Source organism: Trachemys scripta, chromosome 3, assembly GCF_013100865.1.
Source record: "Trachemys scripta elegans isolate TJP31775 chromosome 3, CAS_Tse_1.0, whole genome shotgun sequence".
Lineage (NCBI taxonomy): Eukaryota > Metazoa > Chordata > Testudines > Emydidae > Trachemys > Trachemys scripta.
In genome coordinates, this window is record NC_048300.1 from 38,927,066 (window position 1) to 38,950,481 (window position 23,416).

Genomic DNA, 23,416 nt, shown 5'->3' on the forward strand with positions numbered 1-23,416 from the left:
CTTCCCCTGACTGATGTCAAGAATCACCCTAACCCCAGCCCATTTATTCACTCAGGTCAGGCACATACACAAGGACTTGACCCCACATCAATGCTATATACATCATTCTGTAAATACATTTCCCCACTTTCTCACCCAAGAATATATATAAGATCCCTGAAAACACTTAGGTGGGTGCTTAACTTTATGCATGTCAATAGTCCCATTGATCTCAGTGATGTGTGTAAAATTAAATAAAGTTCAGTAACAGTTTGCAGGATCAGTGCCGTAATGTGCATTTTGCTTTGATAAATAAAGGCAGTTAACTCAACATATGAACTTTGTGGAAAAAGTTAAATGTGAACTGGGACAGCTCAGTAATTTATGCTTTTGCAAAATCTTCTGAGCAAACAGGTCTTTATAATTTAGTTCAGCCCCGATACAGACACATAAGGCTGATTAATTCTTATTTCAACTTTTTAAGTTATTGTGTGTCTATCTATTCATATACACACATATACCCCTCTTTAAAAAAAGGCAATCCTTTGGGCATTTCTAATACATCTGTCACTTTATGGTCTGATACAGAGACACACAATGCCCACAGATACCCAAGGAAGTCAATGGGAGTTGAGAGTGCTCAGCATCTTTGAAAAAAAAAAATCAGGGTATTAGTATATAAGTGTCATAACGTTATAAATAAGCTATGGTTTAATTTAAAAAAAATAGCTATTAATGTCAAGATCCATTAGAATCTAGCATGCTCAAAAAAGCTACTTCCAGAATAGGGAGAAAATGTATATTCATTTGTCTAAAAATACATGGTGATAATAAAAAGGAGTGGTAACATTTTCAAAAGTGCTTTAATGACTTAGGAGCCAGCTCCATAAGACTAAACGCAGGTAGAGATTATACCAGTGGTGGGCAACCGGTGGCCTGCGGCCTGCATGTGGCCCATCAGGGTAATCTGACTGTGGGCGGTAAGACGTTTTGCTGACATTGACTGTCCACAGGCACCATCCCCCGCAGCTCCCAGTGGCCGCAGTTCTCTGTTCCGGGCCAATGGGAGCTGTGGGAAGCGGCGGCCAGCATGTCCCTGCGGTCCCTTCGCCTGCAGGCGCCGCTCCCCACAGCTCCCATTGGCCAGGAACAGAAAACTGTGGCCACTGGGAGCTCCGAGGGGCGGAGCCTGTGAACGGTCAATGTCAGCAAAATATCTTGCGGCTTGCAATCAGATTACCTTGGTGGGCCACATACGGCCCACACATTGTCCACCACTGGATTATACACACACTTTTAATGATGTTTGCACTTTTAAATACTAGACACTGAAAATCTGAAAGAAAAATTGTGTTGTTTCTAGCAAATGCTAGAATTTATTAAATTTTGATGGATGTTCATGAGCTCTGTCAGCAACTGCTTTAGCCTATAATAATTTTTATTTATTGTATGTTTAAACTGTATTACACAATGCTGTTCCATTTTACTATATGTTGTCCTATTCTGAGTGCTCCTTTTCTGTTTAATTATTAATCTGAACAATAGCCATAAAAGTAAAATAATCGTCACTATGAAAGTTATTTATTCACAGTACTGGCAGGATTTTTCAACACAAAATAATTACTATGTACAGAGTACATGGCACATAAGCAAAGGGAATGTGGAGATGATGATCAATATTGCTCAAATTACTGTTTACCAAGTGTAACAGATATTTCTCTCTCAGTTGGTGTTTACTTATTAGATACACTTATTAATTAGCTTCAAGGCAGTTCTTTAAAAAAAGATTGTGGGGATTCATTTGCTTAACTACTACATTTAGTTACCCAAAATGCTGTGAATTCATCATTGTGATAAGCTGATACTGGGTTAAATAGAAAATACAATTCAAAGTAGTATTATAAAGAATTTCTAAAAGGGATAAACTATTCCTTGTACCTTTGTCACTATAGTGTACCAGTGGCAGGCTGTTACAGCTGCTTTAAAATATCACAACGTGTAATTTTTATTTTAGAGAAGTAATCACAATTTGTTTGGATTTGCTATGTACCAAAATTGTGTACAGATACCATACTTTGAAATGGTGGTAAATAATTTTGATCAAGCAGATGACTGTTAAAGTAACTATGATGTTAAAACAACCTCCTCACACCAATCGTTATTTCTTAGGTACAGAATATTCTTGTGCATTCTGTAAGCAATCTATCAATTGTAAAGGACAGTAGCTATCTGACAGTGTACAGGAAAATGTGATGAGATTACATCTCAGTTACTTTGCTTTTGACGAGAACCATATTTTTCTCTCTAAAGAGGAAATTTTGTTGTGGGGATACTGGAAGATAGGTGTTGCTAAATAACATCTTTTTTTGTTAAAGGGATGAGTAAAATCTAGCCAAGAAGGGCTCAGAGAAGAAGAAACTGGAATTTTCTGATCATTCCTTCCTGATTAGTATCTGAACCTCATTTATAGTTAATACAAAGCTACATTGAGACTTAATATCTTTTTATTTATATATATATATATATATATATATATATATATATATGTATATTTAAATTAACTACTGGATTTATAAATGGAAAACAGCAAAAAATAATTTAAAAAAGTAATGAAATACTGTAATCCCAGACTCTGATGACTTACTGATTTTTTCCTTATGTACAGTTTCTTGACGTAAGTGTGTGGGGGTGGGGAGAGGGGGAAGGGGTTGTGCTTCCTCTCTTACCTCTATTTCCCTTTCAGGGTTCAGATCATGATCCCACAGAATGATTTTTCTGTCTTTCCCACCTCCAGTTAGCAGCATTCCATTCCTCATTTGACATAGTGTGAACACGCTGCCATCGTGAGCTTTGATTTGTCTACTTATTTGATATACACCTACAATCATGAAAAAATATAATGAATGCCACTCTTTTTTTTCAGTTTTTCAGTTTCACAAAACTTTGCATTTTGGAACAAGAACTAAGTGGCACTGTACAATAAGAAATGTTATTGCGTGTTTGAGGCTGTTCCAATGAGTATTACAAACAAAAGGTGGTAGTGTTTTTTTACAGAAAACTAGAAGACAAAACAAAGATCTGCTCTGCTCACCTGTATGATTATTTTGTGAGGTATTTTGTGGGATGGAAAATCCAAATATCCAATCGAAAGCTCAACAGAATAGTACTCGGGCAAGAATGCATTCCTGCTGCACAACTGAGGTTGTGCAGAAACATGGCAAAAGCTGTGGACCTACGTGCACTCTCTCACTGGTATGAAGATCATGCACCAGATTCAGCAGAATATTTGGAACACCAAATCCTTTCTGTGCGAACCAAAGTGCTGACCTAAAGACTGAATCAAGAGCCACTTTGATATTGATATATGTCATGTGAAGTGGGCATAAGTACCCTGCTAAATCTGGGACTGATTTTCAAAGGTACTGAGCACCCACGGGATTTATTGGCATTTGGCATCTTGGAAAATTAGGCCATTGCTAATTATGTGTCTAAATATATAGATTAGGAGCCTAACATCAAGCACCTAAGTTTGAAAACTTTGGCCAATGTTTAGTAGCATTCCATAATGCTTATATATTCAGTGGGAGGTAAGGAATTACTTTGCAAAAGGGGGAAAATGAGATACAAAGGTTAACATTTTCAAACTTTGATTCCTAAAATCAAACACGTAAACGAAGTTGGGCTGATTTTCAGAGATGCTGGTCACCCACAGTTCCCACTTTATTTAGACCACTTTTTGAAAATATTCCTAAATATAGTTTTAACTTTAGGCACACAAGTTTGAAAATGATGACCTGAGTGACTTAAGGTCGCTCAGCGGCACAACTAGGATAAGATCCAGAACTCCCAATCTCTAGTCCCATCCTCTAATCACTAGATGCTAACCTCCAGAAGAGGTTAATTCTCACTTCTGAAGAACTGGGTTTTCTTAAATGTCTGTTGTTATATGATGTTTCCTTATGCACACATATATAACATACTCTTATGTGAGCACTTCTTAAAATAAACCCTTAGCCTGAAGGCTAGGCAAGGCACATGAGCCACAAAGAGCATATCTGCCAATTTCAAATTGTTCCATATGGGTCAGTGCAAAATGGGCACGTTTTCTAGATGTCTGCAAGAGGGGACTGTGCAAGATATATAGCAGTATTTGGAACTTTGTAGGCCCAGTTGATTTTTCCTGATTAATTTGACCCTATGATGCAGTTGAAAATGCTATGAAGCCTTTCAATTACCGATGTGAACACTTTTCTCACAAAAATATTTTCAAAATACAAAAAACAAGAAAAAATGGTCTTGTATATAGTTGGCAGTTATTGTGCGATTATATTTACTCAGACTATATTTTGAGCACAGATGCTCAAATAGATGGGAATTGCCACTTGCTATATGAAGTAATATAAAAAGGCAAGTTTCTAGAGCTTCAAATACTTTCTTCAAAACTAAGAAAAGCAGAGGATATCAACTTTACTTAACTGTCTGTAGGGCGCAAGTTAACAGGTTTTTTAAATCTGGTTTCACACTCCACCAAAAAAAAAAAAAAAAAAAAAAAAAAAAAGGGGGTGGGGGGCGTCCATCACCAATCCAACATGGTAAACTAACTAAAAAAAAAAGCAATTAAGCCCATGTATGAAATACTCCAGCCATCATGGGCAAAAACTTTTTAAGATGATCATGGCAAAAGCTATTTGCACAGACGTTATAAAATTAACTAAACATTTAATATTTTCTTAATTATTTTTCCATTTCAATTAGTGTTTTTTTTAAAAAAACAACAACAGATTTATCTACAAAAATAGATTTGCAGTTAAAGATTTGCTTCTTACATGACTGACTTAAACTGGTATGCCAGGAAAACAGTGTTTGAAATAGCTGCCAAGTAAAATAATTATCCTTGAATTTAAAATCTACCTGAGGGCTCAACAGTGCTAGTTCTCCATATGTCTAGTAGCAATTCATTTTTCTTCTTTTATTTTAATTGAACAAAAAGCTCACCTAAAAAACAAGTTCAACCCAAATGCCAAATCAAATGGGATTTAAAGTATATTTTAGTGTCAGGATTTGAGCACCTGCTTAGTTAGAAACTATTATTATTTGGTTAACTCCTACACTTCTGTACTACACTTTTTTCATTACATACAGGTCCTCTTAATATAAGCTTTCTTTATGACAGATATTCATTTGAGACTTGAAAGGTTTCACAATACATGAGTCAAGAGCCAAATGTAGTAAAAAAGTGAGCCTGCAGCCTCCCTAAAACTGTAGGGTGAGGACAATTCTGATTAACTGCACCATTTTTATTGTTGGGAAATTCAAATAAAATATTTTCTATTCATTTTGGACCCAATCCTGCAAGGCGCTGAACAGCTCCAGCAAGATGTAAAGTCAATGGGAGCTGTGGAAGCTCAGCACTGTCTAAGATTGGGCTCCTAATCAAGGAAGATACAAATACACCTCTACCCCGATATAACGCTGTCTTCGGGAGCCAAAAAAATCTTACTGCGTTATAGGTGAAACTGAACTTGCTTTGATCCACCGGCGCGCGCAGCCCCGCCCACCCGGAGCGCTGCTTTACCGCGTTATATCCGAATTCGTGTTAGATCGGGTCACGTTATATCGAGGTAGAGATCTACAAGCAAATGCTATTGTCGTATATACATACTTTTAATAGAAATCATTATGCAAATTTATAAGCAACTTACAAGCATCTCTTGGGGTCTTGGTATGTAACCAATTTAGCCATTTGGGTCCAAAAGACTGGGCACCCTTGCATACTGGAGCATTTATACCACTGAATTTCTCGATCACATTCCCTATGGTGCAATGTGATGACTATCATTCTTATCACTTGCTAAGGGTTCGACCCTCTGGTAAAGCTATTATATCCCCCTCTGTAGTTCTGCCACTCTAGTAAGGATTATAGACATTTCTATGGCTGCAATCCCAGATAAAACAGAATGCTTCTCCCGGCCTTTAACAAATGATTCTAGCAGTACCTGGGAGTGAAATTGCATTTTCATATGCATACTGACACAAAAGAGACAAACCAATTAACACCATGGTTTGTTTTTGCAATACAATTTTATAAAAAAGAAATCAGATTAATAGACCAAAAGGGACCATTATGATCTTCTAGTTTGACCTCCTGCATACCACAGGGCATGGAATTTAAACATCAAGCCCAATGATGATAATGACCGTTGCAAAACTCAAGAGAGAAAGCACTGTACATATTATGGACCGGTTTATTTTTCTATTTGTCATCCTAACACAATCTTTCGTACGTATGTTTTCTGCAGACCACCATGCTGTAAGATTAACTGTGAGTGTTCTGTACCTTTAGGTCCTTTTCCTGGCGTGGATTCTACTGTAGTTTTGCTCCATATAAGCATTATCCCACCTGAGTCTCCAGTGAGCACATCTCCATTCCCCAAAAATGCCAAACACTGCACAAATTTGGGTTTTTCATATTTCTGAAATGGAACAGCAAGAGAAATTAGAGTATAATTGTACAGACACATGCACACCCGCATGTGTAAAAAATAGTTCCCAGTTTTCATAATTTATTTCTCCATCCAACATGTGTAATAAGGACGGTGATCCAAATTCATAGCTGGCAGGAGCGGCTAACTCAGGGGTTGGCAACTTACGACATGCGTGCCAAAGGTGGCACGTGAGCCGATTTTGCCTGGCACGCAGCTGCCAGCAGGGGTCCCGGCCGCCGGCCCCGCTCAGCTTGCTGCCAGCTGAGTGAACGGAACCCCAGGCCGGCAGAAGGCTGAGTGGGGCCGGCGGCTGGGACTCCAGACAGGCGGCAGGTATGCCCCCCCGGCTCCCCTCTCACGGTGCTTGGGTTCTGCGGCTCCTGGAAGTGTGAGCTGCCGGGGCGTGGAGCCCTGAGCCTGCTCCGGGAGAGGCGGTGGTGGCGGCTCACACTCCCGGGAGCCGCAGACCCCGAGCGCAACGAGGGGGGAGCCGGGAGGTGCACGGGGACCACTGGCCACATGCATGCGCTGCAGGCGCACCCCCCCCCGGCACTCCCCTCACCACATTTGGGTTCTGCGGCTCCCAGAAGTGTGAACCGCCGCTGCTGCTGCCCCTCCCGGACCTCCTCCCCCCCTCCCCCGCTGCCTCAGAATTCTGCGGGGGAGGGGCTGTGCGCACAGCAGCCCGACAGTGTGTTTTGCCTCCACGTGGAGCCAGTGTCTGACCAGCATGGGAATGGTAAGGGGAGTCCTGGGGGCAGTCAGGGAGCAGGGGGAGGATTGGAAGGGTCGGGAGTTCTGGTGGTCCTGTCACGGGGCAGGGAGCGGTTGGATGGGGCGTGGGAGTCCCGGGGGTCTGTCTGGGGGTGGGGGTGTGGATAAGGGTCAGGGCAGTCAGGGGACAAGGAACAGGGAGGCTTAGGTAGGGGGTGGGGTTCTGGGGGGCAGCTAGGGGTGGGGGTCCCAGGAGGGGGCAGTCAGGGGACAAGGAGCAGGGTTGGGGGTTCTGAGGGGGGAAGTCAGGGGTTTGGAAGTGGGAGGGAGTGGATGGGGGTGGGGCTCTCTCCCCCAGTCCTCTCTTTTGATTGTTGAAATATGGTAACCCTAGACGAGGGGGGAACCGGGGGGCGCATGGGGGCATTTTAACATGTATTACCGGTACGCGAAACCTTAAATTGGAGTGAATAAATGAAGACTCAGCATACCACTTCTGAAAGGTTGCCGACCCCTGGGCTAACTCCACTGACTCCAATTGTACTCATTTATGTATCTGGCCTAGTGCAAAAATATTTCTTACCCCAAAAATCCCTTGCTTTCTTGCTAGTGAATTGCCACTCCAGGTCCAAAAAAAGATGTGAGATTTGCCACAAGTTATGATTGTGTTTGCATCAGTTGGATGGAATTCTACAGCAAGCACAACTTCATTTGTCGTCTATAGAAACAATAAAAGAAACCATGAGCTTAATATAATATTTATTCAGATGGATATTAATTTACTATTTTACACACACACACAGTTTTACATAGATAAAAGAGTATATAGAATATTGTGAGTGTAAATGTATATATATGAAAACATACACACAGATCTGTTTGGATAAGAATATATATTAATTTGCTGTTGTCTTTTACATTTCTGAAAGATTTAATAAGATTTTTAGCCAGAAAGAGAGGTTTTATTAAATCTGAAATGATCCTTTGGCATAGCATACTTTCCCCCCTCTAAGAATGCCTTTTGCAAAAGAAAACAGGAAAAAGACAAGAGACTTTTTGTGGATGAAATAACAAAAACTTGCTGCTGTCTGATTTCAAGACACATATGAGCATCTCATTGTTTTGGATAATGGATTTATGATAGAGGTAACTCAGCTAATCATAATACACTTAGTTCTTTCCCCCCCTGCTCTGAAAAAAACTACATAACTCAAGATAATAAATATAGCCCCTTTGTGACACTATAAATAGATTGGAACTTTTCACAAGTTGGATGTACCTTTACTGAATAGTAATAGCTAAGTGAATTGTATTATTTTATTAATTTTAAAATAATCTTTCATTTTACTCATAAGATATTTTACAACAGATTCATTTTTTTACAATTTTTTCAGATAATAATCGTCTGCTATCCAGTAATTAATATAAGTTCAGTGAAACCTATACAAGAAAATACCCTTAGAAGGCAATCTCCGGTGCCAATTCAACAAAGCACTTAATCACATCTTTGCTTACCTTAAAGTATGTGCATTTAAGCATTGGCTTCAATGGGACTTAAGCATATGCTTAAATGCTTTGCTGAATAAGGACCCACGAGACTATCCTAACTATCCCCATATGTATTTAATAAATTCTTATTCAGTGTCATTAGAAGACTATAGTGATTTTTGTTGGACACCTCTGGCAACTTAAATGATATTTCACTGCACATGTGAAACCACACAAGTATGTACATAATCACGTATGCTCACACAAACTTTAGACCATATAACTTTAGATTTTAGATTTTAGGGCCCAACCTTGAAAGGTGCAGAACACCTTTAACTCCCACTAAAGCCAATGGCTGTTGAAAGTGGTTCAGCAACTTGCAGCATCAGGCCCCAAGTGGAAACTCTGGGGCACAACTTGCCTGCATTCCAAGAAATAATTATGACCATCCAAATAAAAAAACTCCTCAAGATACCAGATTCCAGGACTGAAGTACTATAGAATTTAGAAACCAAAAGCATTTATAAAATATAAAGAGTTTTTTTTAAACTAACACTTGAAACTGCTGATGTTAATTTTTAATAAATCTTGGAATACCAGGGAAATTCCAGAAGACAGGAAGGCTACTAATGTTGTGTCAATATTCAAAAAGGGCGAGAAGGATGACCTAAGTAACTACAGGCCAGTTAGTCTGACATCAATCCTGAGCAAAATAATGTTTAACCTAAATCTGATTAAAAGTTAGCACCATATAATATCAATAAAGCCTATGTTTAATGGATTCAGAACCGGCTAATTGATATATCTGGAAATACACCTCTACCCCGATATAACACGAATTTGGATATACCGTGGTAAAGCAGTGCTCCGGGGGAAGGGGCTGCGCACTCCGGCGGATCAAAGCAAGTTCAATATAACACGGTTTCACCTATAACGCAGTAAGATTTTTTGGCTCCCGAGGACAGCGTTTTATCGGGGTAGAAGTGTAATAGCTGCCAGTGTGAAACCATCTTTGAGTGGGGGTGTTTATAATGGTGTTCTGCAAAGATCGACAGTAGGCCTGACACTATTCAACATTTTCATCAATGGTCTGGAAATAAATATAAAATCACTGTGATAAAATTTGCAGATGACACAAAGGACAGGGCTGTCAAAGAGTCCTGAGAGCTAACAGCTGCCCCAACACTCTGGTCACTTAAGCACTGATTAGCTCCCTCTGAGGCTAGGTCTACACTACCCGCCTGAATTGGCGGGTAGAAATCGATCTCTCGGGGATTGAATTATCGCGTCTCGTCGGGACGCGACAATCGATCCCCGAATCGACGCTCTTACTCCACCAGCAGAGGTGGGAGTAAGCGCCGTCGACGGGGAGCCACGGAGGTCGATTTTGCCACCGTCCTCATAGCGGGGTAAGTTGGCTCCAATACGTGGAATTCAGCTATGCTATTTGCGTAGCTGAATTTGCGTATCTTAAATCGACACACACCCCCTGTAGTAAAGACCTGCCCTGAGAGAAGACCTGACTGAGAAATGGAGTAAACCTAATCAGACTGTGGGCTGAGGGAGCTAACTCCAGCACTAGCTGGGAGGATAGTTAAAAAGCACAGGAGGGAAATGCAAAAGGGAAGAGAGAGAGAGAGGGGGCTAGCAGAGCCCAGGGGAAACGAATTCTTCAGCTGGCGAAATTGTTTCCTCTTCCTCTCCCTGCAGAAAGGGCTGAGGAGTGAAGGACAGGGTAAGTAGACATGCTGCTCCGGGTTGTGATGGTGTCTTGGCAGAGTTAACGAATAACTCACAGACATCCAGAGACTGTTGGTGAGGGAATGAGAGGAGCTTGCCCTGTTACAAGGGCTGTCATACAGAGTGATCTGGAGCACTTGGAAAGCTAGGCCAGTTTTAATACAGCCAAATGCAAAGCTATAGATCTAGGAACAAGGAACGCAGGTCAGACCTAGAGAATGGTGGCCTATATCCAGGAAAGCAGTGATGCTCAACAAGGAATTAGGGGTAATAGTGGACAAACAACTCAACATGACCTCCCAGTGCTATGCTGCTGCAAAAAAGGGGTAAGCAATCCCTGCATGTATAGAAAGGAGAGTAGTAAGTAGGAATAGGGAGGTGACTTTACCGCTGTATATGGTATTGGTAAGACTGATACTGGAATACTGCATCCAGTTCTGGTGCCCACATTTTAAAAGGATGTTGGAAAAACTGAAGAGGGTGCAGAAAAACACCTACAAAAATGATTCAGAGTGGAAAAAATGCCATATGGTGACAGCCTTTAAGAGCTTGATCTGTTTAGTTTATCAAAAAGAAAACAGAGGTGACTTGATTATACAGTGTATAAGTACTTTCATGGGGAGAAAATACTGGGTAGAATGGTTGGAAGCTGAAACCAAACATACCCAAATAGGAACTAAGGCACTTTAAAAAAAAAAAAAAAAAAAAAAAAAAAAAAGATAGTGAGGATAGTGAATCATTGGAGAAAACTATCTAGAGCAGTAGTTTTCAAACTTTTTTTCTGGTGATCCAGTTGAAGAAAATTGTTGATGCCCATGACCCAACAGAGCTGGGAATGAGAGGTTTGAGGTGTGGGAGGAGCTCAGGGCTAGGGCAGAGGGTTGGGGTGCGGGCTGTGGGGTGGGGCAGGGAATGAGGGGCTCAGGGTGTGGGACAGGGGGTTGGGGTGTGGGAGAGGGGCAGGGCTCTGGGTGAAGGCTGAGGATGAGGGGCTTGGGGTGCAGGAGGGGGCTCTGGATTTGGGGGGGCTCCGGGCAGGGGTGCGGGAGGAGGTCAGGGGTCTGGGCTGGGGGTGCAGGCTATGGGGTGGGGCCAGGGATGAGGGGTTTGGGGTGCAGGAAAGGGCTCCGAGTTTGAGGGGGGGCTCAGGGATGGGGCAGGGAACTGGGGGAGTGGAGTTCAGGCATGGGCTTACCTCCGGCAGCTCCCAATCAGCGGTGCAGCCGGGGTGCAGAGACAGGTTTCCCGCCTGTCCAGGCACCGTGGACTGCGCTGCACCCCAGAAGCGGCCAGTTCCCGGCCAATGGGAGTGTGGAGCCGGTGCTCGGGCAGTGCGCGGAGCCCAGTGGCCCCCCACCGCCTAGAAGCTGGACCTGATTCTGGCTGCTTCCTGGGCGCAGCACAGTGTCAGAACAGGCAGAGACTAGCCTGCTTTAGCTGGGGAGCACCGCCAATGGGACTTTGAATGGCCCGGTCAGCGGTGCTGACCAGAGCTGCCGTGACCAGTGCCTTACATGCCGCGACCCAGTACTGGAAAACCACTGACCTACAGAAGTGATGGATTCTCCATCTGTTGTTGTTTTCGTATCAAGACTGGATGTCTTTCCAGAAGATATGCTACAGCCAAACAGTAGTTGTGGTCCAATACAGGGCAAAAGGGCAAAATTTTATGGCCTGTGATGTAAAGAAGGTCAGACTAGAAGATTTAATGGTCTTTTCTGACCTTAAGCTCTATAAATATATGAATATTGTATATCTCATCAGGCAGGCAGCAACTTCAATCTAGAGATTATCTTTTCATTCCCATTTCAGAAGGAAATAAGGATTCGAAAAGAGAAAAATACTGTAGTGCCATATGGTAAATATTTTAAAACTTAAGGGCCGATTCTGGTATAAAACTGAAGAAACCGAGACCAATGGAGTTAGAGCAGTGTAAAACAAAGGAGAAAGCAGAATCAGGACAGTAATATTTTCAAACATAACTGTATCTCGCTGACATAACATTAGTTTCCATGAAAACAAACAGCAAAATCAAAATATCAGAGAACCGGAAGCCAGAAAATACCTCTCAGTAGTCAGTTTTCGCTGCTATCGCGTCAGCTCTAAACTACTTATCCTTATCTTATGTTCATGGCTTCCAAACAAAGAGGATGAGAAAGCTGCTGATACATAGCAGGCAGCTGACAGGGTAAGAGTAAGACTTCCCGCTTGTCGATTTTGGCTAAACCTAGAAGGGCCAGTTTCAAAAACCAGCTGCAAATTTTATTTCGCCTTTGGACCCTTAAACTTCCCAGTACTTCAAAGAGAAACAACGTTAATGAAAAAAGTTTTTCTCCCCCTAAGGAGTCACTTTGCTTTTAATTGTCTTTATACTTGAAATCCTTTAAAATTTTATTTTAAAAATAATGTTCAAATATTCATATCCCCATATATAAAATCAATAACAATTAGTGTGTGGTGGCGTTATACTATACACTGGGGCTTCTCGGGTGAAAGAAGATGCCCTTTGGATTTGTGCCTCTCAGTGCACCAGATGCATACATAGATAGCCACATGAGCATAAACTGCACATGTGCTGTACAAATTAAATCTCAAAATATTTGCTTAAGCAAAGTGTCCTATTTACCTTTATCTCTGCTACCTTTGATTTCCTCTGCCAGTCCCATACAGTCAACATGTGCTCATTAGAGTCATCAATCACACACAAATGAGAACCTGAATCCTTTAAAAAGAAAGCCACAGACAATGCTGTCATATCACATTTTAAAATAGGATAAGGTATGATTTAAAACCAAACACAGCAGTACTATATTTCAAAATCACTAGAATGCACAAATAAATACTGTGAATCTATATGAATAAGCAAATGTTTAATATATTTGGATATTTTCCTTTATACTTGGAACTGAGAAATCTAAATTCAGCTTAATATCATTTCCCAATAAACAAACGAAACATACTTTAGATGGTATTCTGGTAGAATTTGAAACCAGGCATTGTCAACTCCCCCTCACCACCACCTTTCAATATCTTTTTAACCCTATTGTTTGCAACACTGTGTTGGAAGCATAAAATACAAAATGTTTTGTCATCTACCATTGTCCCTTCCCATTTGGAAAATATTTTCCTTGTCAGTTTCATATGGAACATGTAACTCTCTTAGTTCATTTCTTTAATTGTAACAATAATATTAACACTTTGCATATATATCTTGTTTTATATTTTAAAAGCCATGTATACATAGCCAATTTAGACCTCACAGCAATAACTGTTAGAAGCTCCATTTTGCAGATAGGAAAACTGAAGCACAGAATACATTATCAAAGTAAGAGCATGTCTAGCTATCAAATTTAAATGTCTGTTCTCCCTCTGCAACTTAGCATTTAATTTTTACATACTGTAAACAGTGTAAATGTTTCACAACAAGAAGTTACTGAATAAAAAGAATCAACGATAAACATAGTTAGGGACAAATTTTAAAAGACAGGCCCAGGATCCTTGGGGCACAAATATGCAGTATTTACAAATGAACATTGGGGGGAGTTATTATTGTAGCACCACATAAAAATCAGGCATTTAAGTACCTACTGGTGAACAGATTTGGGGCCTTCCTTTTCTTTTAAATGTGGTTCCTAGAGTCCCAACTACATTCACTAACAGATTATGACAATTTTCAGGTGACAGTATAATTTCCCTTTAAAAGTGAATTTGAAACAGAATGCTAGGTGTACAAAACTAAATTAAGAGGCCTTATTCTTGCTTTGGTTACATGCGCTGCTCTCATTGGGATTAGTGGGATCGGTAGAACAATATGGGCCTAGGGTATTTCCTGCTTATTGTCCCTATACAGCACCATATGACAGCTATGTTTGGGATGTGAAATGATTTTTTTTAAATTATGTCAGGTTTCAAAGTAGCAGCCGTGTTAGTCTGTATCCACAAAAAGAACAGGAGTACTTGTGGCACCTTAGAGACTAAGAAATTTATTTCAGCATAAGCTTTCGTGGGCTACAGCTCTGAAGAAGTGAGCTGTAGCCCACGAAAGCTTATGCTGAAATAAATTTCTTAGTCTCTAAGGTACCACAAGTACTCCTGTTCTTTTTAAATTATGTGTTATTGTTAGATTATTATGGCTAACCTGAAAATTTGGCCCTAATTGGTCTAAGCTGCAGCTGCAAAATGGCACTAACAAAAATGGATGCTGGCCCTTACTGTTCTTCTACAATTTTTTTTGTCATTTTTCTCTACTTTTTAGAAAATAAGAGAGAAAACTGTTAAGGTGTGACACTGAAATAGCATTTTACAGCTCTGTGGGCTATAATTGTATGCTATAACGAGCTGGAGGAAATAAAGGTGTTATCTTAAACTGTACTACTTTGTTTCTACAATATGCTGGGGCAGGTGAACATTTATTCTTTTTAACAGCAAATTTTTTTTGTCACTTCTTGAGGGCATAACAAACATAATTAACAATATTAATTTTAGCAGCATAACTAAGCACCAGTTTAGTCTGTTTTATTTACTTAAATTTCTTAATTGTGGGAGATTTTTTTTTTAAACTGGGGATAAAAGGGGATGACATCTTTACTGTCCTATGTATGGCTTTGGCACCCTACCAGGAGGTCCTTATTCATACACACTTACGGCAGGTGTGCTTATTTAAAAACCACATTAGGATGGATGAGAGAGTTGAGAATGCTGCCATTGGATGATGATAGGAAAAGCCTGAATGGAAGAAGTAATTTGGAGCAGTAGGTCCCTCAATTACCATAATGATGGTGAATAGTAGATATGAAAGAATAAACCAATGAGGACTAGACTAGGTATTTGGAATTGGATATCAGCCCCACTGGGTTCAAATGGGGAATTATCTCAGAATGCAGATCACTGGTTGGGGCAGGGACCTTCCACAACAGCTTCTGCAGTTTAATACAAGGAATGAATTACACCTCTACCCCGATATAACGCTGTCCTCGGGAGCCAAAACATCTTACCGCGTTATAGATGAAACCGTGTTATATCGAATTTCCTTTGATCCGGATCGCACAGCCCCGCCCCCCTGGAGCACTGCTTTACCGCGTTATATCCGAATTCATGGTATATCGGGTTGCGTTATATTGGGGTAGAGGTGTACTGAAAACTTGCTGTGATACTGAAGATATGAGGAGCTATCTGGGCTAATTACCAAAGAGATACTAAATCCAATCTCAGGCACAGGCTGGCTGGGGAGGTGGAGTAGCTGTGCTTACTGCATGTAATCTTAAACGCAGATCATCATCTCAAAACTGGGCATGTTTCAGCATGGCCAACTAGTGTAAGTGTCATAGAGCAAGTTAAACATGGGACTAAGTAGTTGTACTACAGCCCACCCTCTGTATCTAGGATATCCTGGCTGAGTTCCCAAATTTGACGATGGAATCAACTTAGTCTTAGAGTCACTAAGGCTAATTATCCTGGGTAAATTATGTCCATGAGAACAATGACTCTTCTTGGTTGACTCAAGATGTCCTGGCTTCTGACAACCACAGAAAAGTCACAGATTTACACATGAAGCTGGCTGCACTCTGGATTTTATTTTAGGTATAGTACAGGTGACTTGGGGAGTAAAGATTATACTTGGCCAGAGTAAGAGCATGAACTTCATTTACTCTGAGGTTAGGCACCATCGTTGGGTTAGAGAATCTATTTTATTATGCCACCCTCAGATTAATGGATCCAATCAGATTTCTGAAATCTCTGGAGGAGAATATTGTACAACAGATGGGCAACTGTTAATAGCCTGGGGTAATCTTATGATTATGTTTTATCATCATCTACTCCTGCAGTGGTTCATACACACACCTTCCCTCCCAACCTTTTTAGCAGTTCACTTAGGTATTCAGATGATCTGCACCAGATTAAACATGCTGGAAGAGCTACAGCGCTGGTGACAAAAACTGGTTTCAGAGTAGCAGCCGTGTTAGTCTGTATCCGCAAAAAGAACAGGAGTACTTGTGGCACCTTAGAGAAGATGCATCCGAAGAAGTGGGCTGTAGTCCACGAAAGCTTATGCTCTAATAAATTTGTTAGTCTCTAAGGTGCCACAAGTACTCCTGTTCTTTTTGCGGTGACAAAAACTGTATTTTGTGATTTTTATCAATCATGACAAATAATTTTGAAATCTTACGCCATGGCCATGATGGAAGCAAAGAAACACTCTTCTCCAGCATATCATCATCTAGGAAGTCCCGATCAAAAGAATCGTTCTGGTTAGTAGACCATCTGATTAATTTGAGCTACCCCTTCTCTCTCTCTCTCTCTCTCACACACACACACTGGAGTGCTTCTCACTGTAAGGAACGTTCTATTCACTTCATAGATCAGATTGTGTTTGTCTCGCCCTCATACAGAATGGTTTCTTATGAACTAAACAAAGTCGTCTCTGATTAGCTTCTTCGATTCAGCCAGCCTCACTCCATAAGGTTCTGCGGAGTGATTGGGAAGCTTTGGGCTGCAATTTGAGAAATAAAATCCTGCTGGTGGGACATCGGCTCTATTATTGGTAGACACAATCAATACCTCCATAAGCAAGGGCAAAGTGCTAACATCTCTCAAGCAATCAATTATTATTTCTTCTATTCAAGAAACTGCCTCATAATATTGATAATCTGGCAAATTACTGCTATGTCCTCTTTAAAGAAGATTATGACAAGGAAATTCTTCCATTTTCTGGATTTCTGATTACTGGAAACCCTTTCAAACTTTGTTTAGATCTGGCTACAGCTGAGAAACCACCCTGACCTAGGACTCTAGAAGTCACTTTCCTCACTGACCTGGCAAGGTACGCTGAAAGGTCTATATTTTTGCACAGGCCTTTGCCCGAAGAAGAGGTATGGGATGAGAGAATGAAAGATTTTACTTGGAACAGGGAGTTGTTGATTCTTTTAGTTCAGTATCAGAATTTTCCCAGCTAAGATACAAAACCTAGGCATGGCTTCTTGCCATGAATTATCCACATTCCCCAGTCTTTTGCAGTCACAAAGAATTGTGCAATTGCCAAGAAACCATAGCTGATTTCAACTGCTGAGGATGGGGAAAACCTGATGGAAACAGATGGGGCACTGGGTCAGAAGACTGGTGGAGAGGAGGTAGAGCAGGTCAGGGACTGCTGATGGGTGGGAGCTGGTTGCCATGGGCTGCTTGCAGAAATATGGGGCCTGATGCAGGTGCTGGGGTGATCAGTGGGCTGAAATGTGAGAGAGTCGGCAGTGGGGTGAGAAGGAGGAGCTCCTATGGATAGCACTTCTCCCTTCTCCTCCCAACTGTACTCTATTCTCAGGTGATGGCAGCTGGCTTCCTCTTCCATGAATATAGATGGTGTTAAAGTGGGACGGGATAGGAAGAGGGGATACCAGATTGAGCAGGACAACAATATCTTCTATTCCCCTTCGTTTCCACCTCTAAAGGGCACAGAATTTCACTGTATTTGATTTTCAACCAGTGGGGTCAATTTGAGAATCACTGCTTTGGACTAATTTTTCAGGGTGGGTGTACTTAAAGGAAACTAATGATTAAGGTATGCATATTTGGCAAATCTTACGGGGAAGCACAATTATGATTTTGAAATAAAAAAGGTATTCCAGAGTTTAATATTGTCTCCATATTCAGCAGATTAGATAAGATTTTTCCATTAAAAAAATGCGGGGCAGGCCGAACAAATGATTTTAGCAAAATCTATATTTGTTTTATATAATAGTCAAAATTAACAAGATGAAACAGCTTGTTTAAAGTTATTAACAATTTTTCTGGTCACAAACTTTTGATGGCCTAGATAACAAGATTGCTCGTATTTGGTCTACATTTTAAAAACCTTTATGCTTGCCATTAAGAGGAGCTGATAAGACATTATTTCTTAAGCAGACAGAGGTGCAAGCAAGGGTTTTGTTGTTTCCTGTACTAGGATGAAACTCTAGTACAACACAGAGAGAAAATTAATACTTTGCATCAGAACTTGCCAAGATTCATCTTCATGAACTTCCTCACAGAAACAAATCTTTCAACATGTGTTGAAACAGAAATGCAGTACGGACTTTTCAATTTCTATTCTACATATTTCTTGTAAACTGCTTATTGGTTGTGCTATTTTGCTGCCACTATTTTACATGTGTAACTTCCTGGGGGTTTTCCTAGAACTATTTTCATTGCCCTGAGTTGTTTTAATGCAATTCATTTAACTTTCCAAACATGCTTCAGTCCCAAGGTAGTTCAGCTAGAAAACCACAGTATATATAACACTTACAGGTGTTTCTGTCTGACTTACATACAGTATGGTAAATTATTAAAAAAATGCAATTTTTTTCTTACTGCTTTTGAAAAATCCAGACACCCCACTCCACGCTCGAAAGTGCCGAGGCCAATAACCTGCAGTGTCATCAGGCTCACTGAGTCCCATACTCTAACATGGGGCTGCAAAGACTAAGTAAAAGCAATTTGATAAAAACTGTTACTGAAGGCTAAAATGTCACATGCAGATTTAATCTTACATTAAGCAGATACTGACTTCTGTTGATGTCAACACCACGAATTATTGACCTGTAAAGTAAATATTGACTGAAGTGAAGATAAATAATTATACAGTAACACCTTACATTTATATAGCACCTTTAATCTCAATGGATTCTAGGCAAGATTTACAGACTTCTGTACAGTGATTGCTTTACCTGTTACCTCTGGGATGGAAACAGAGCAGCATTGTTCAATTTAAAATGCAGGGCAAAATGTAAAATACCCAAGTCAAAATTTGGCCAATATCCTGATTTCACATATACTTATATATACACATTAAAAAAAAAAAAGACCTGGGTTTTTTTTATCTCATACCAAAGATGGCACATTCAACAGTGTTGCAGTGCATCCTAGCATCAAATCAGGTTAATGCTTCAGAATTGACTCAGTTTAGAGTACTGAATCACCTACATCCCCCTTCCTGCTGCAGCTTTTTCCATGGTGATGTTCCATCCAACTGATATCCAGTCCCAAACCTGCTTGGTTTCACATATTTGACAAGGCCATAGCCCACGATGGACTGGCTTAGTACGGTTTAAGAATAAAGTCAGTATTCACCACAAAAAGATAATAAATCATGATGTTGACAGAAAACAATTCTAAAAGGATTACTTCAACAACGGTGAAATGGAAATCATAACAATACCAACAATAAAATCACAAGTATTCTTTGCAGCAAAATGGGATGAATTGCAAAGTCTAAGGATTGGTCTTATTTATAGTGCATCTACTACTTGGATCATGTTCAATATAAAATTCTACTGTATGTCATACTAGCGATATTAACTTAGTAAAGATGAACTGATCATTTAAATTCCAAAAGACCAGTTTAACAGCCATATGGGTACTTTTATGGGTACTCTCACTCAGCTGGGCAAACTTGCTGCACAGCTGGCCAAACCAGCAAGGCTTGCATAGCTCATGAAGTTAGGTTTCCTTTTCCTTGAGGCCATAAGAGTACATGGGGGCCTCTAGTTTGAGTCAGAATCTCTTTCCCTTGTGGAGAAGACTCACTAGAGTAAGTGTGGGAGTCCTATGGCCCTCTTGCGCTGATTGCAAATTCCACATTTGTGTGGGAAAGAGAAGCAGAAATATGTGATGCATACCACATGAAAACAGGCTTTATAAACTTCTGCTCTTTATAATGTGCAGTTGTGTATTTGATTTGTGTTCATTTTCTTATGCTAGAGGAATTCACTGTCACCTTAAAAACAGGAAAACTAAATATTTATCTAAATGTAACACACACACAAATCATAACTAGAGGATCGAGGGATGAAAAGAATGAACTGTATGTTTTATCCTGATTTTCAAACGAGAAACTATTCCTCAGCAGCTCTATTACTCACCCTTCCATCTTTATCCACTCCAGCTAGCTGTCCTGTTGCAATCCTAATTTTGTCTGGATGAACTGCAAGGCTAAGAAATAATGTCAACATGGAAGATATTTGTTAGGGATAGTCCACATTCTAATGCCTGCTTTTGCCATCACAGTTCGTCAAAGTGAGAGGTCATTTTGTAGTCCTTTTATCTGTGTGAACAGAAGTTTCACACAAAATATGCACACAGGAGCAAAGAAAAGATTTAGGGTAAAATTTTCTAAAGTGCTTAAGTGACTTAGGAACCTAAGTTTTATTTTAGAAAATGACTTAACTTAGGATCACAGACTTTCAATGAGACAGTCTTGACAAATTTCGAGTCATACTAGTTCAGGTATCTGTCATCTAAAGAGGTTAGCCTCTTCTGGCAAATATCTGGACCTATTTATGGCCATTATAATATACTTTTGCATAGAGCAACTATGAACCAAAAAAGACCACTGGGGTCAGGACTCTGAGGGCTTATCTACACTTAAGTCAAATATTTCAGCCATTGGTGATGAGCCACCCATGAAGTCACACTGTTGAAAATTCTTAGTGTAGAAAGATAAATTGGTATAAGGCATGGTTTGTTCATGTGCATGTTATACTGCTTTCTAGCAGGTGTAAAACACCCCAGATACAGTAATTTGAAAGCACACTGCCTGTATCTCAGGCCCATAATCTGGGTGTCATTTTTGACTTAGTTCTCATCCACTTTCTCTGTAACATCTGTAAGATGAGAGAGCTAGTGGATGGAGGCAAACAAAGGATTGATGTGGTCAGAATGATGGATCAGGAAGAGCAGCAGGGCTGCCCAGAGGATTCGGGGGCCTGGGGCAAAGCAATTTTGGGGGCCCCTTCCATACAAAAAAGTTGCAATACTATAGAATCCTATATTCTCATGGGGGGCCCTGCGGGGCCCAGGGCAAATTGCCCTACTTGCCCCCCCCCTCCCCCCTCTGGGCAGCCCTGAAGATCAGTCTAGCACAATATCCTGACTCAATGTAAAGGTAGCAAGATTGGAGGCATCCAGGCCATAGGAAGTGATTACAGTAAATAAGTCACAAAACAATAAGGGTCTAGACAACATATTTTGTACAGACAGAAAGACCACTTCACCAACATATTGAACATTCTTCTCACCTTTATGGCCTTCCACCAAATAAACCTACACTACTTTTCCAATAGAACATCTAATCAAAGTCAACCATTGCCTTTGCTCTGCTAATGATACTGGCCTTGACTGTCTGCTTGTCTGCTTTCCACATGAGCATCTTTGTGCTGACTCCCAGGCTATCCATTAATCCTTAGGAATAACTCTCTATCAAAGTTTGCAAAGCCATTACCCAACTTCATACTTTTGTAAATCCTCCTTAAAACCTACCTTTGCCATAATGTCTGCAAATCACTCCCATCTGGCTTTGGTTGGGCTGATGACCACTTTAAACACTATTCTGGCTAGTTTATGCTGCTATTCCTGCCTCTACTACACTGCTCCCCCACATCTGTGTATTCCCATAATTTTTTGTTTAAATCCAAGACTGTAAACTCTCTAAGGCAGGGACTGTCTTGTTGTCGTGTGTTTGTACAGTGCTTAATACAGTGGAGCTCTGATCAGGGCCTCCAAGCAGGGCTGTGATGGAAAATAATAAAAATGACAATGATGACAAAATAATAATAAAGCAACAAATGCCTCTTCAGTTTGAGGATATTAAATAAATATGAAGTTGCATTACAATAAATTACGGTATATTTACACACACGCAGGCATTTATAATCAGTTGTTATATACCAACCATTTAACACAGTCTGTATGACCTAAGTAGTGTCGCTGAGTTCTCTCTTCATAGTTAAATAATACAACTACTGATGCTATGAAGTATACTATTTCTCCAGTAGGAAGGAGGTATACATTGGCTCGACAATCTCTTCCACGATACCCATATCTTTTTTAAAAAGTCAAGGTTTTTAATAAAATAGCTTACTAGGATCAGTTTAAAAAGGCTTCCCTGTGGAGTTCTCAAATGTTAATACCTTTTCCTTTTTAATTTCCCTTGTGAACCTCTGAACCAGACATTATCCTCATTACTTTTGCACTAATATGTAGCTTTAACAAAAAATATTGCACATGCAAAAGAGTTCAGGAAACCAACATGCTGTAAGTTGTGCCCATTAACAGAAAAAGAAAGCATACATAAAAATATGCAGAAGTATGAAGAATGAAACAATGTCAGTTTATAAAGTGTAAATGTGAAATTTCATTAGGTAATAAGAGCACTCACTGTACCGCCTTAACGTATTTCACAGCAACAGAATTGCGTCAGACAGCAGACTTTGTACTTTTGCATTCCAGAGTACAAGTGTATCAGTTCCACTGGGCCTCTTAAAACAAGTGTGTGAAAATTCCAAATGCTCCTCAGAAAAAGGCAAGATACTGCAAAGCAGCTCCATCGTTTGGGAAATGGAACTTTAAATATAAAAAGGTCATTAAAAAAATAAGACCAAAGAACAACATAGGGCTAGAAAGGTACATTTACCCAATCCATATTAAGTCGAGGGGTGTGGGAGATCGGGGGGGGGGGTACCTATGCTAATAATGGGATACAGAGCCTTTACCAATTTCAAATCCAACCTTGTTCAGCAGTTCTTAAACCTAGTTACCATACAGCTGCTTGGTGTCCTGTGTAAGGAGGTTATGTTATTTAATGTACCTATCTGTTCCTGTTTCAATCCTTAGGCTCATTACATACAATAAAAAATACTAACTTTACCAGAATATAAAATAACATCTATAAAACCTTAATTTTTTTTTACTAAAATACCTTCCCCACTATCACCCTGGCCGTCAATGACAACTTCCCACCTCAGCACCCTCTCACTCCACAGTATCCCCCAGGAAAGTATGGAGAATACACTGTAATAAAAGACCAATGGCACAGCCACACCCATGGCACACTGTAATAAAAGACCCAAGTGAGCTGACTTGGGCTGTCAGGGCTTGGAGTGTGAGGCTAAAAATTGCAGTGTAGATGTCTGGGCTTAGGAAACCCAGGGGTGAATCTCAGGCTATGTCTACACTACCATGGTAGGTCTACCTATGCTACG

At 40.4% G+C, this 23,416-nt stretch overlaps 1 protein-coding gene across 6 annotated transcripts in view; it reads right to left on the reverse strand.

Moving 5' to 3' along the window:
• The window catches only part of EML4 (EMAP like 4), a 261,579-nt gene that overhangs the window by 42,716 nt on the left and 195,447 nt on the right, over positions 1 to 23,416 (reverse strand). For all 6 annotated transcript variants that reach the window (XM_034764478.1, XM_034764479.1, XM_034764481.1 and 3 more), the window contains 7 exons: positions 22,108 to 22,257; positions 20,300 to 20,369; positions 18,750 to 18,860; positions 13,033 to 13,128; positions 7,762 to 7,896; positions 6,317 to 6,452; positions 2,706 to 2,857 (listed from right to left, as the gene is read on the reverse strand). In XM_034764478.1, coding sequence (XP_034620369.1) covers positions 2,706 to 2,857; positions 6,317 to 6,452; positions 7,762 to 7,896; positions 13,033 to 13,128; positions 18,750 to 18,860; positions 20,300 to 20,369; positions 22,108 to 22,257 — 850 coding nt within the window. The remainder of the gene's footprint in view (positions 1 to 2,705; positions 2,858 to 6,316; positions 6,453 to 7,761; positions 7,897 to 13,032; positions 13,129 to 18,749; positions 18,861 to 20,299; positions 20,370 to 22,107; positions 22,258 to 23,416) is intronic.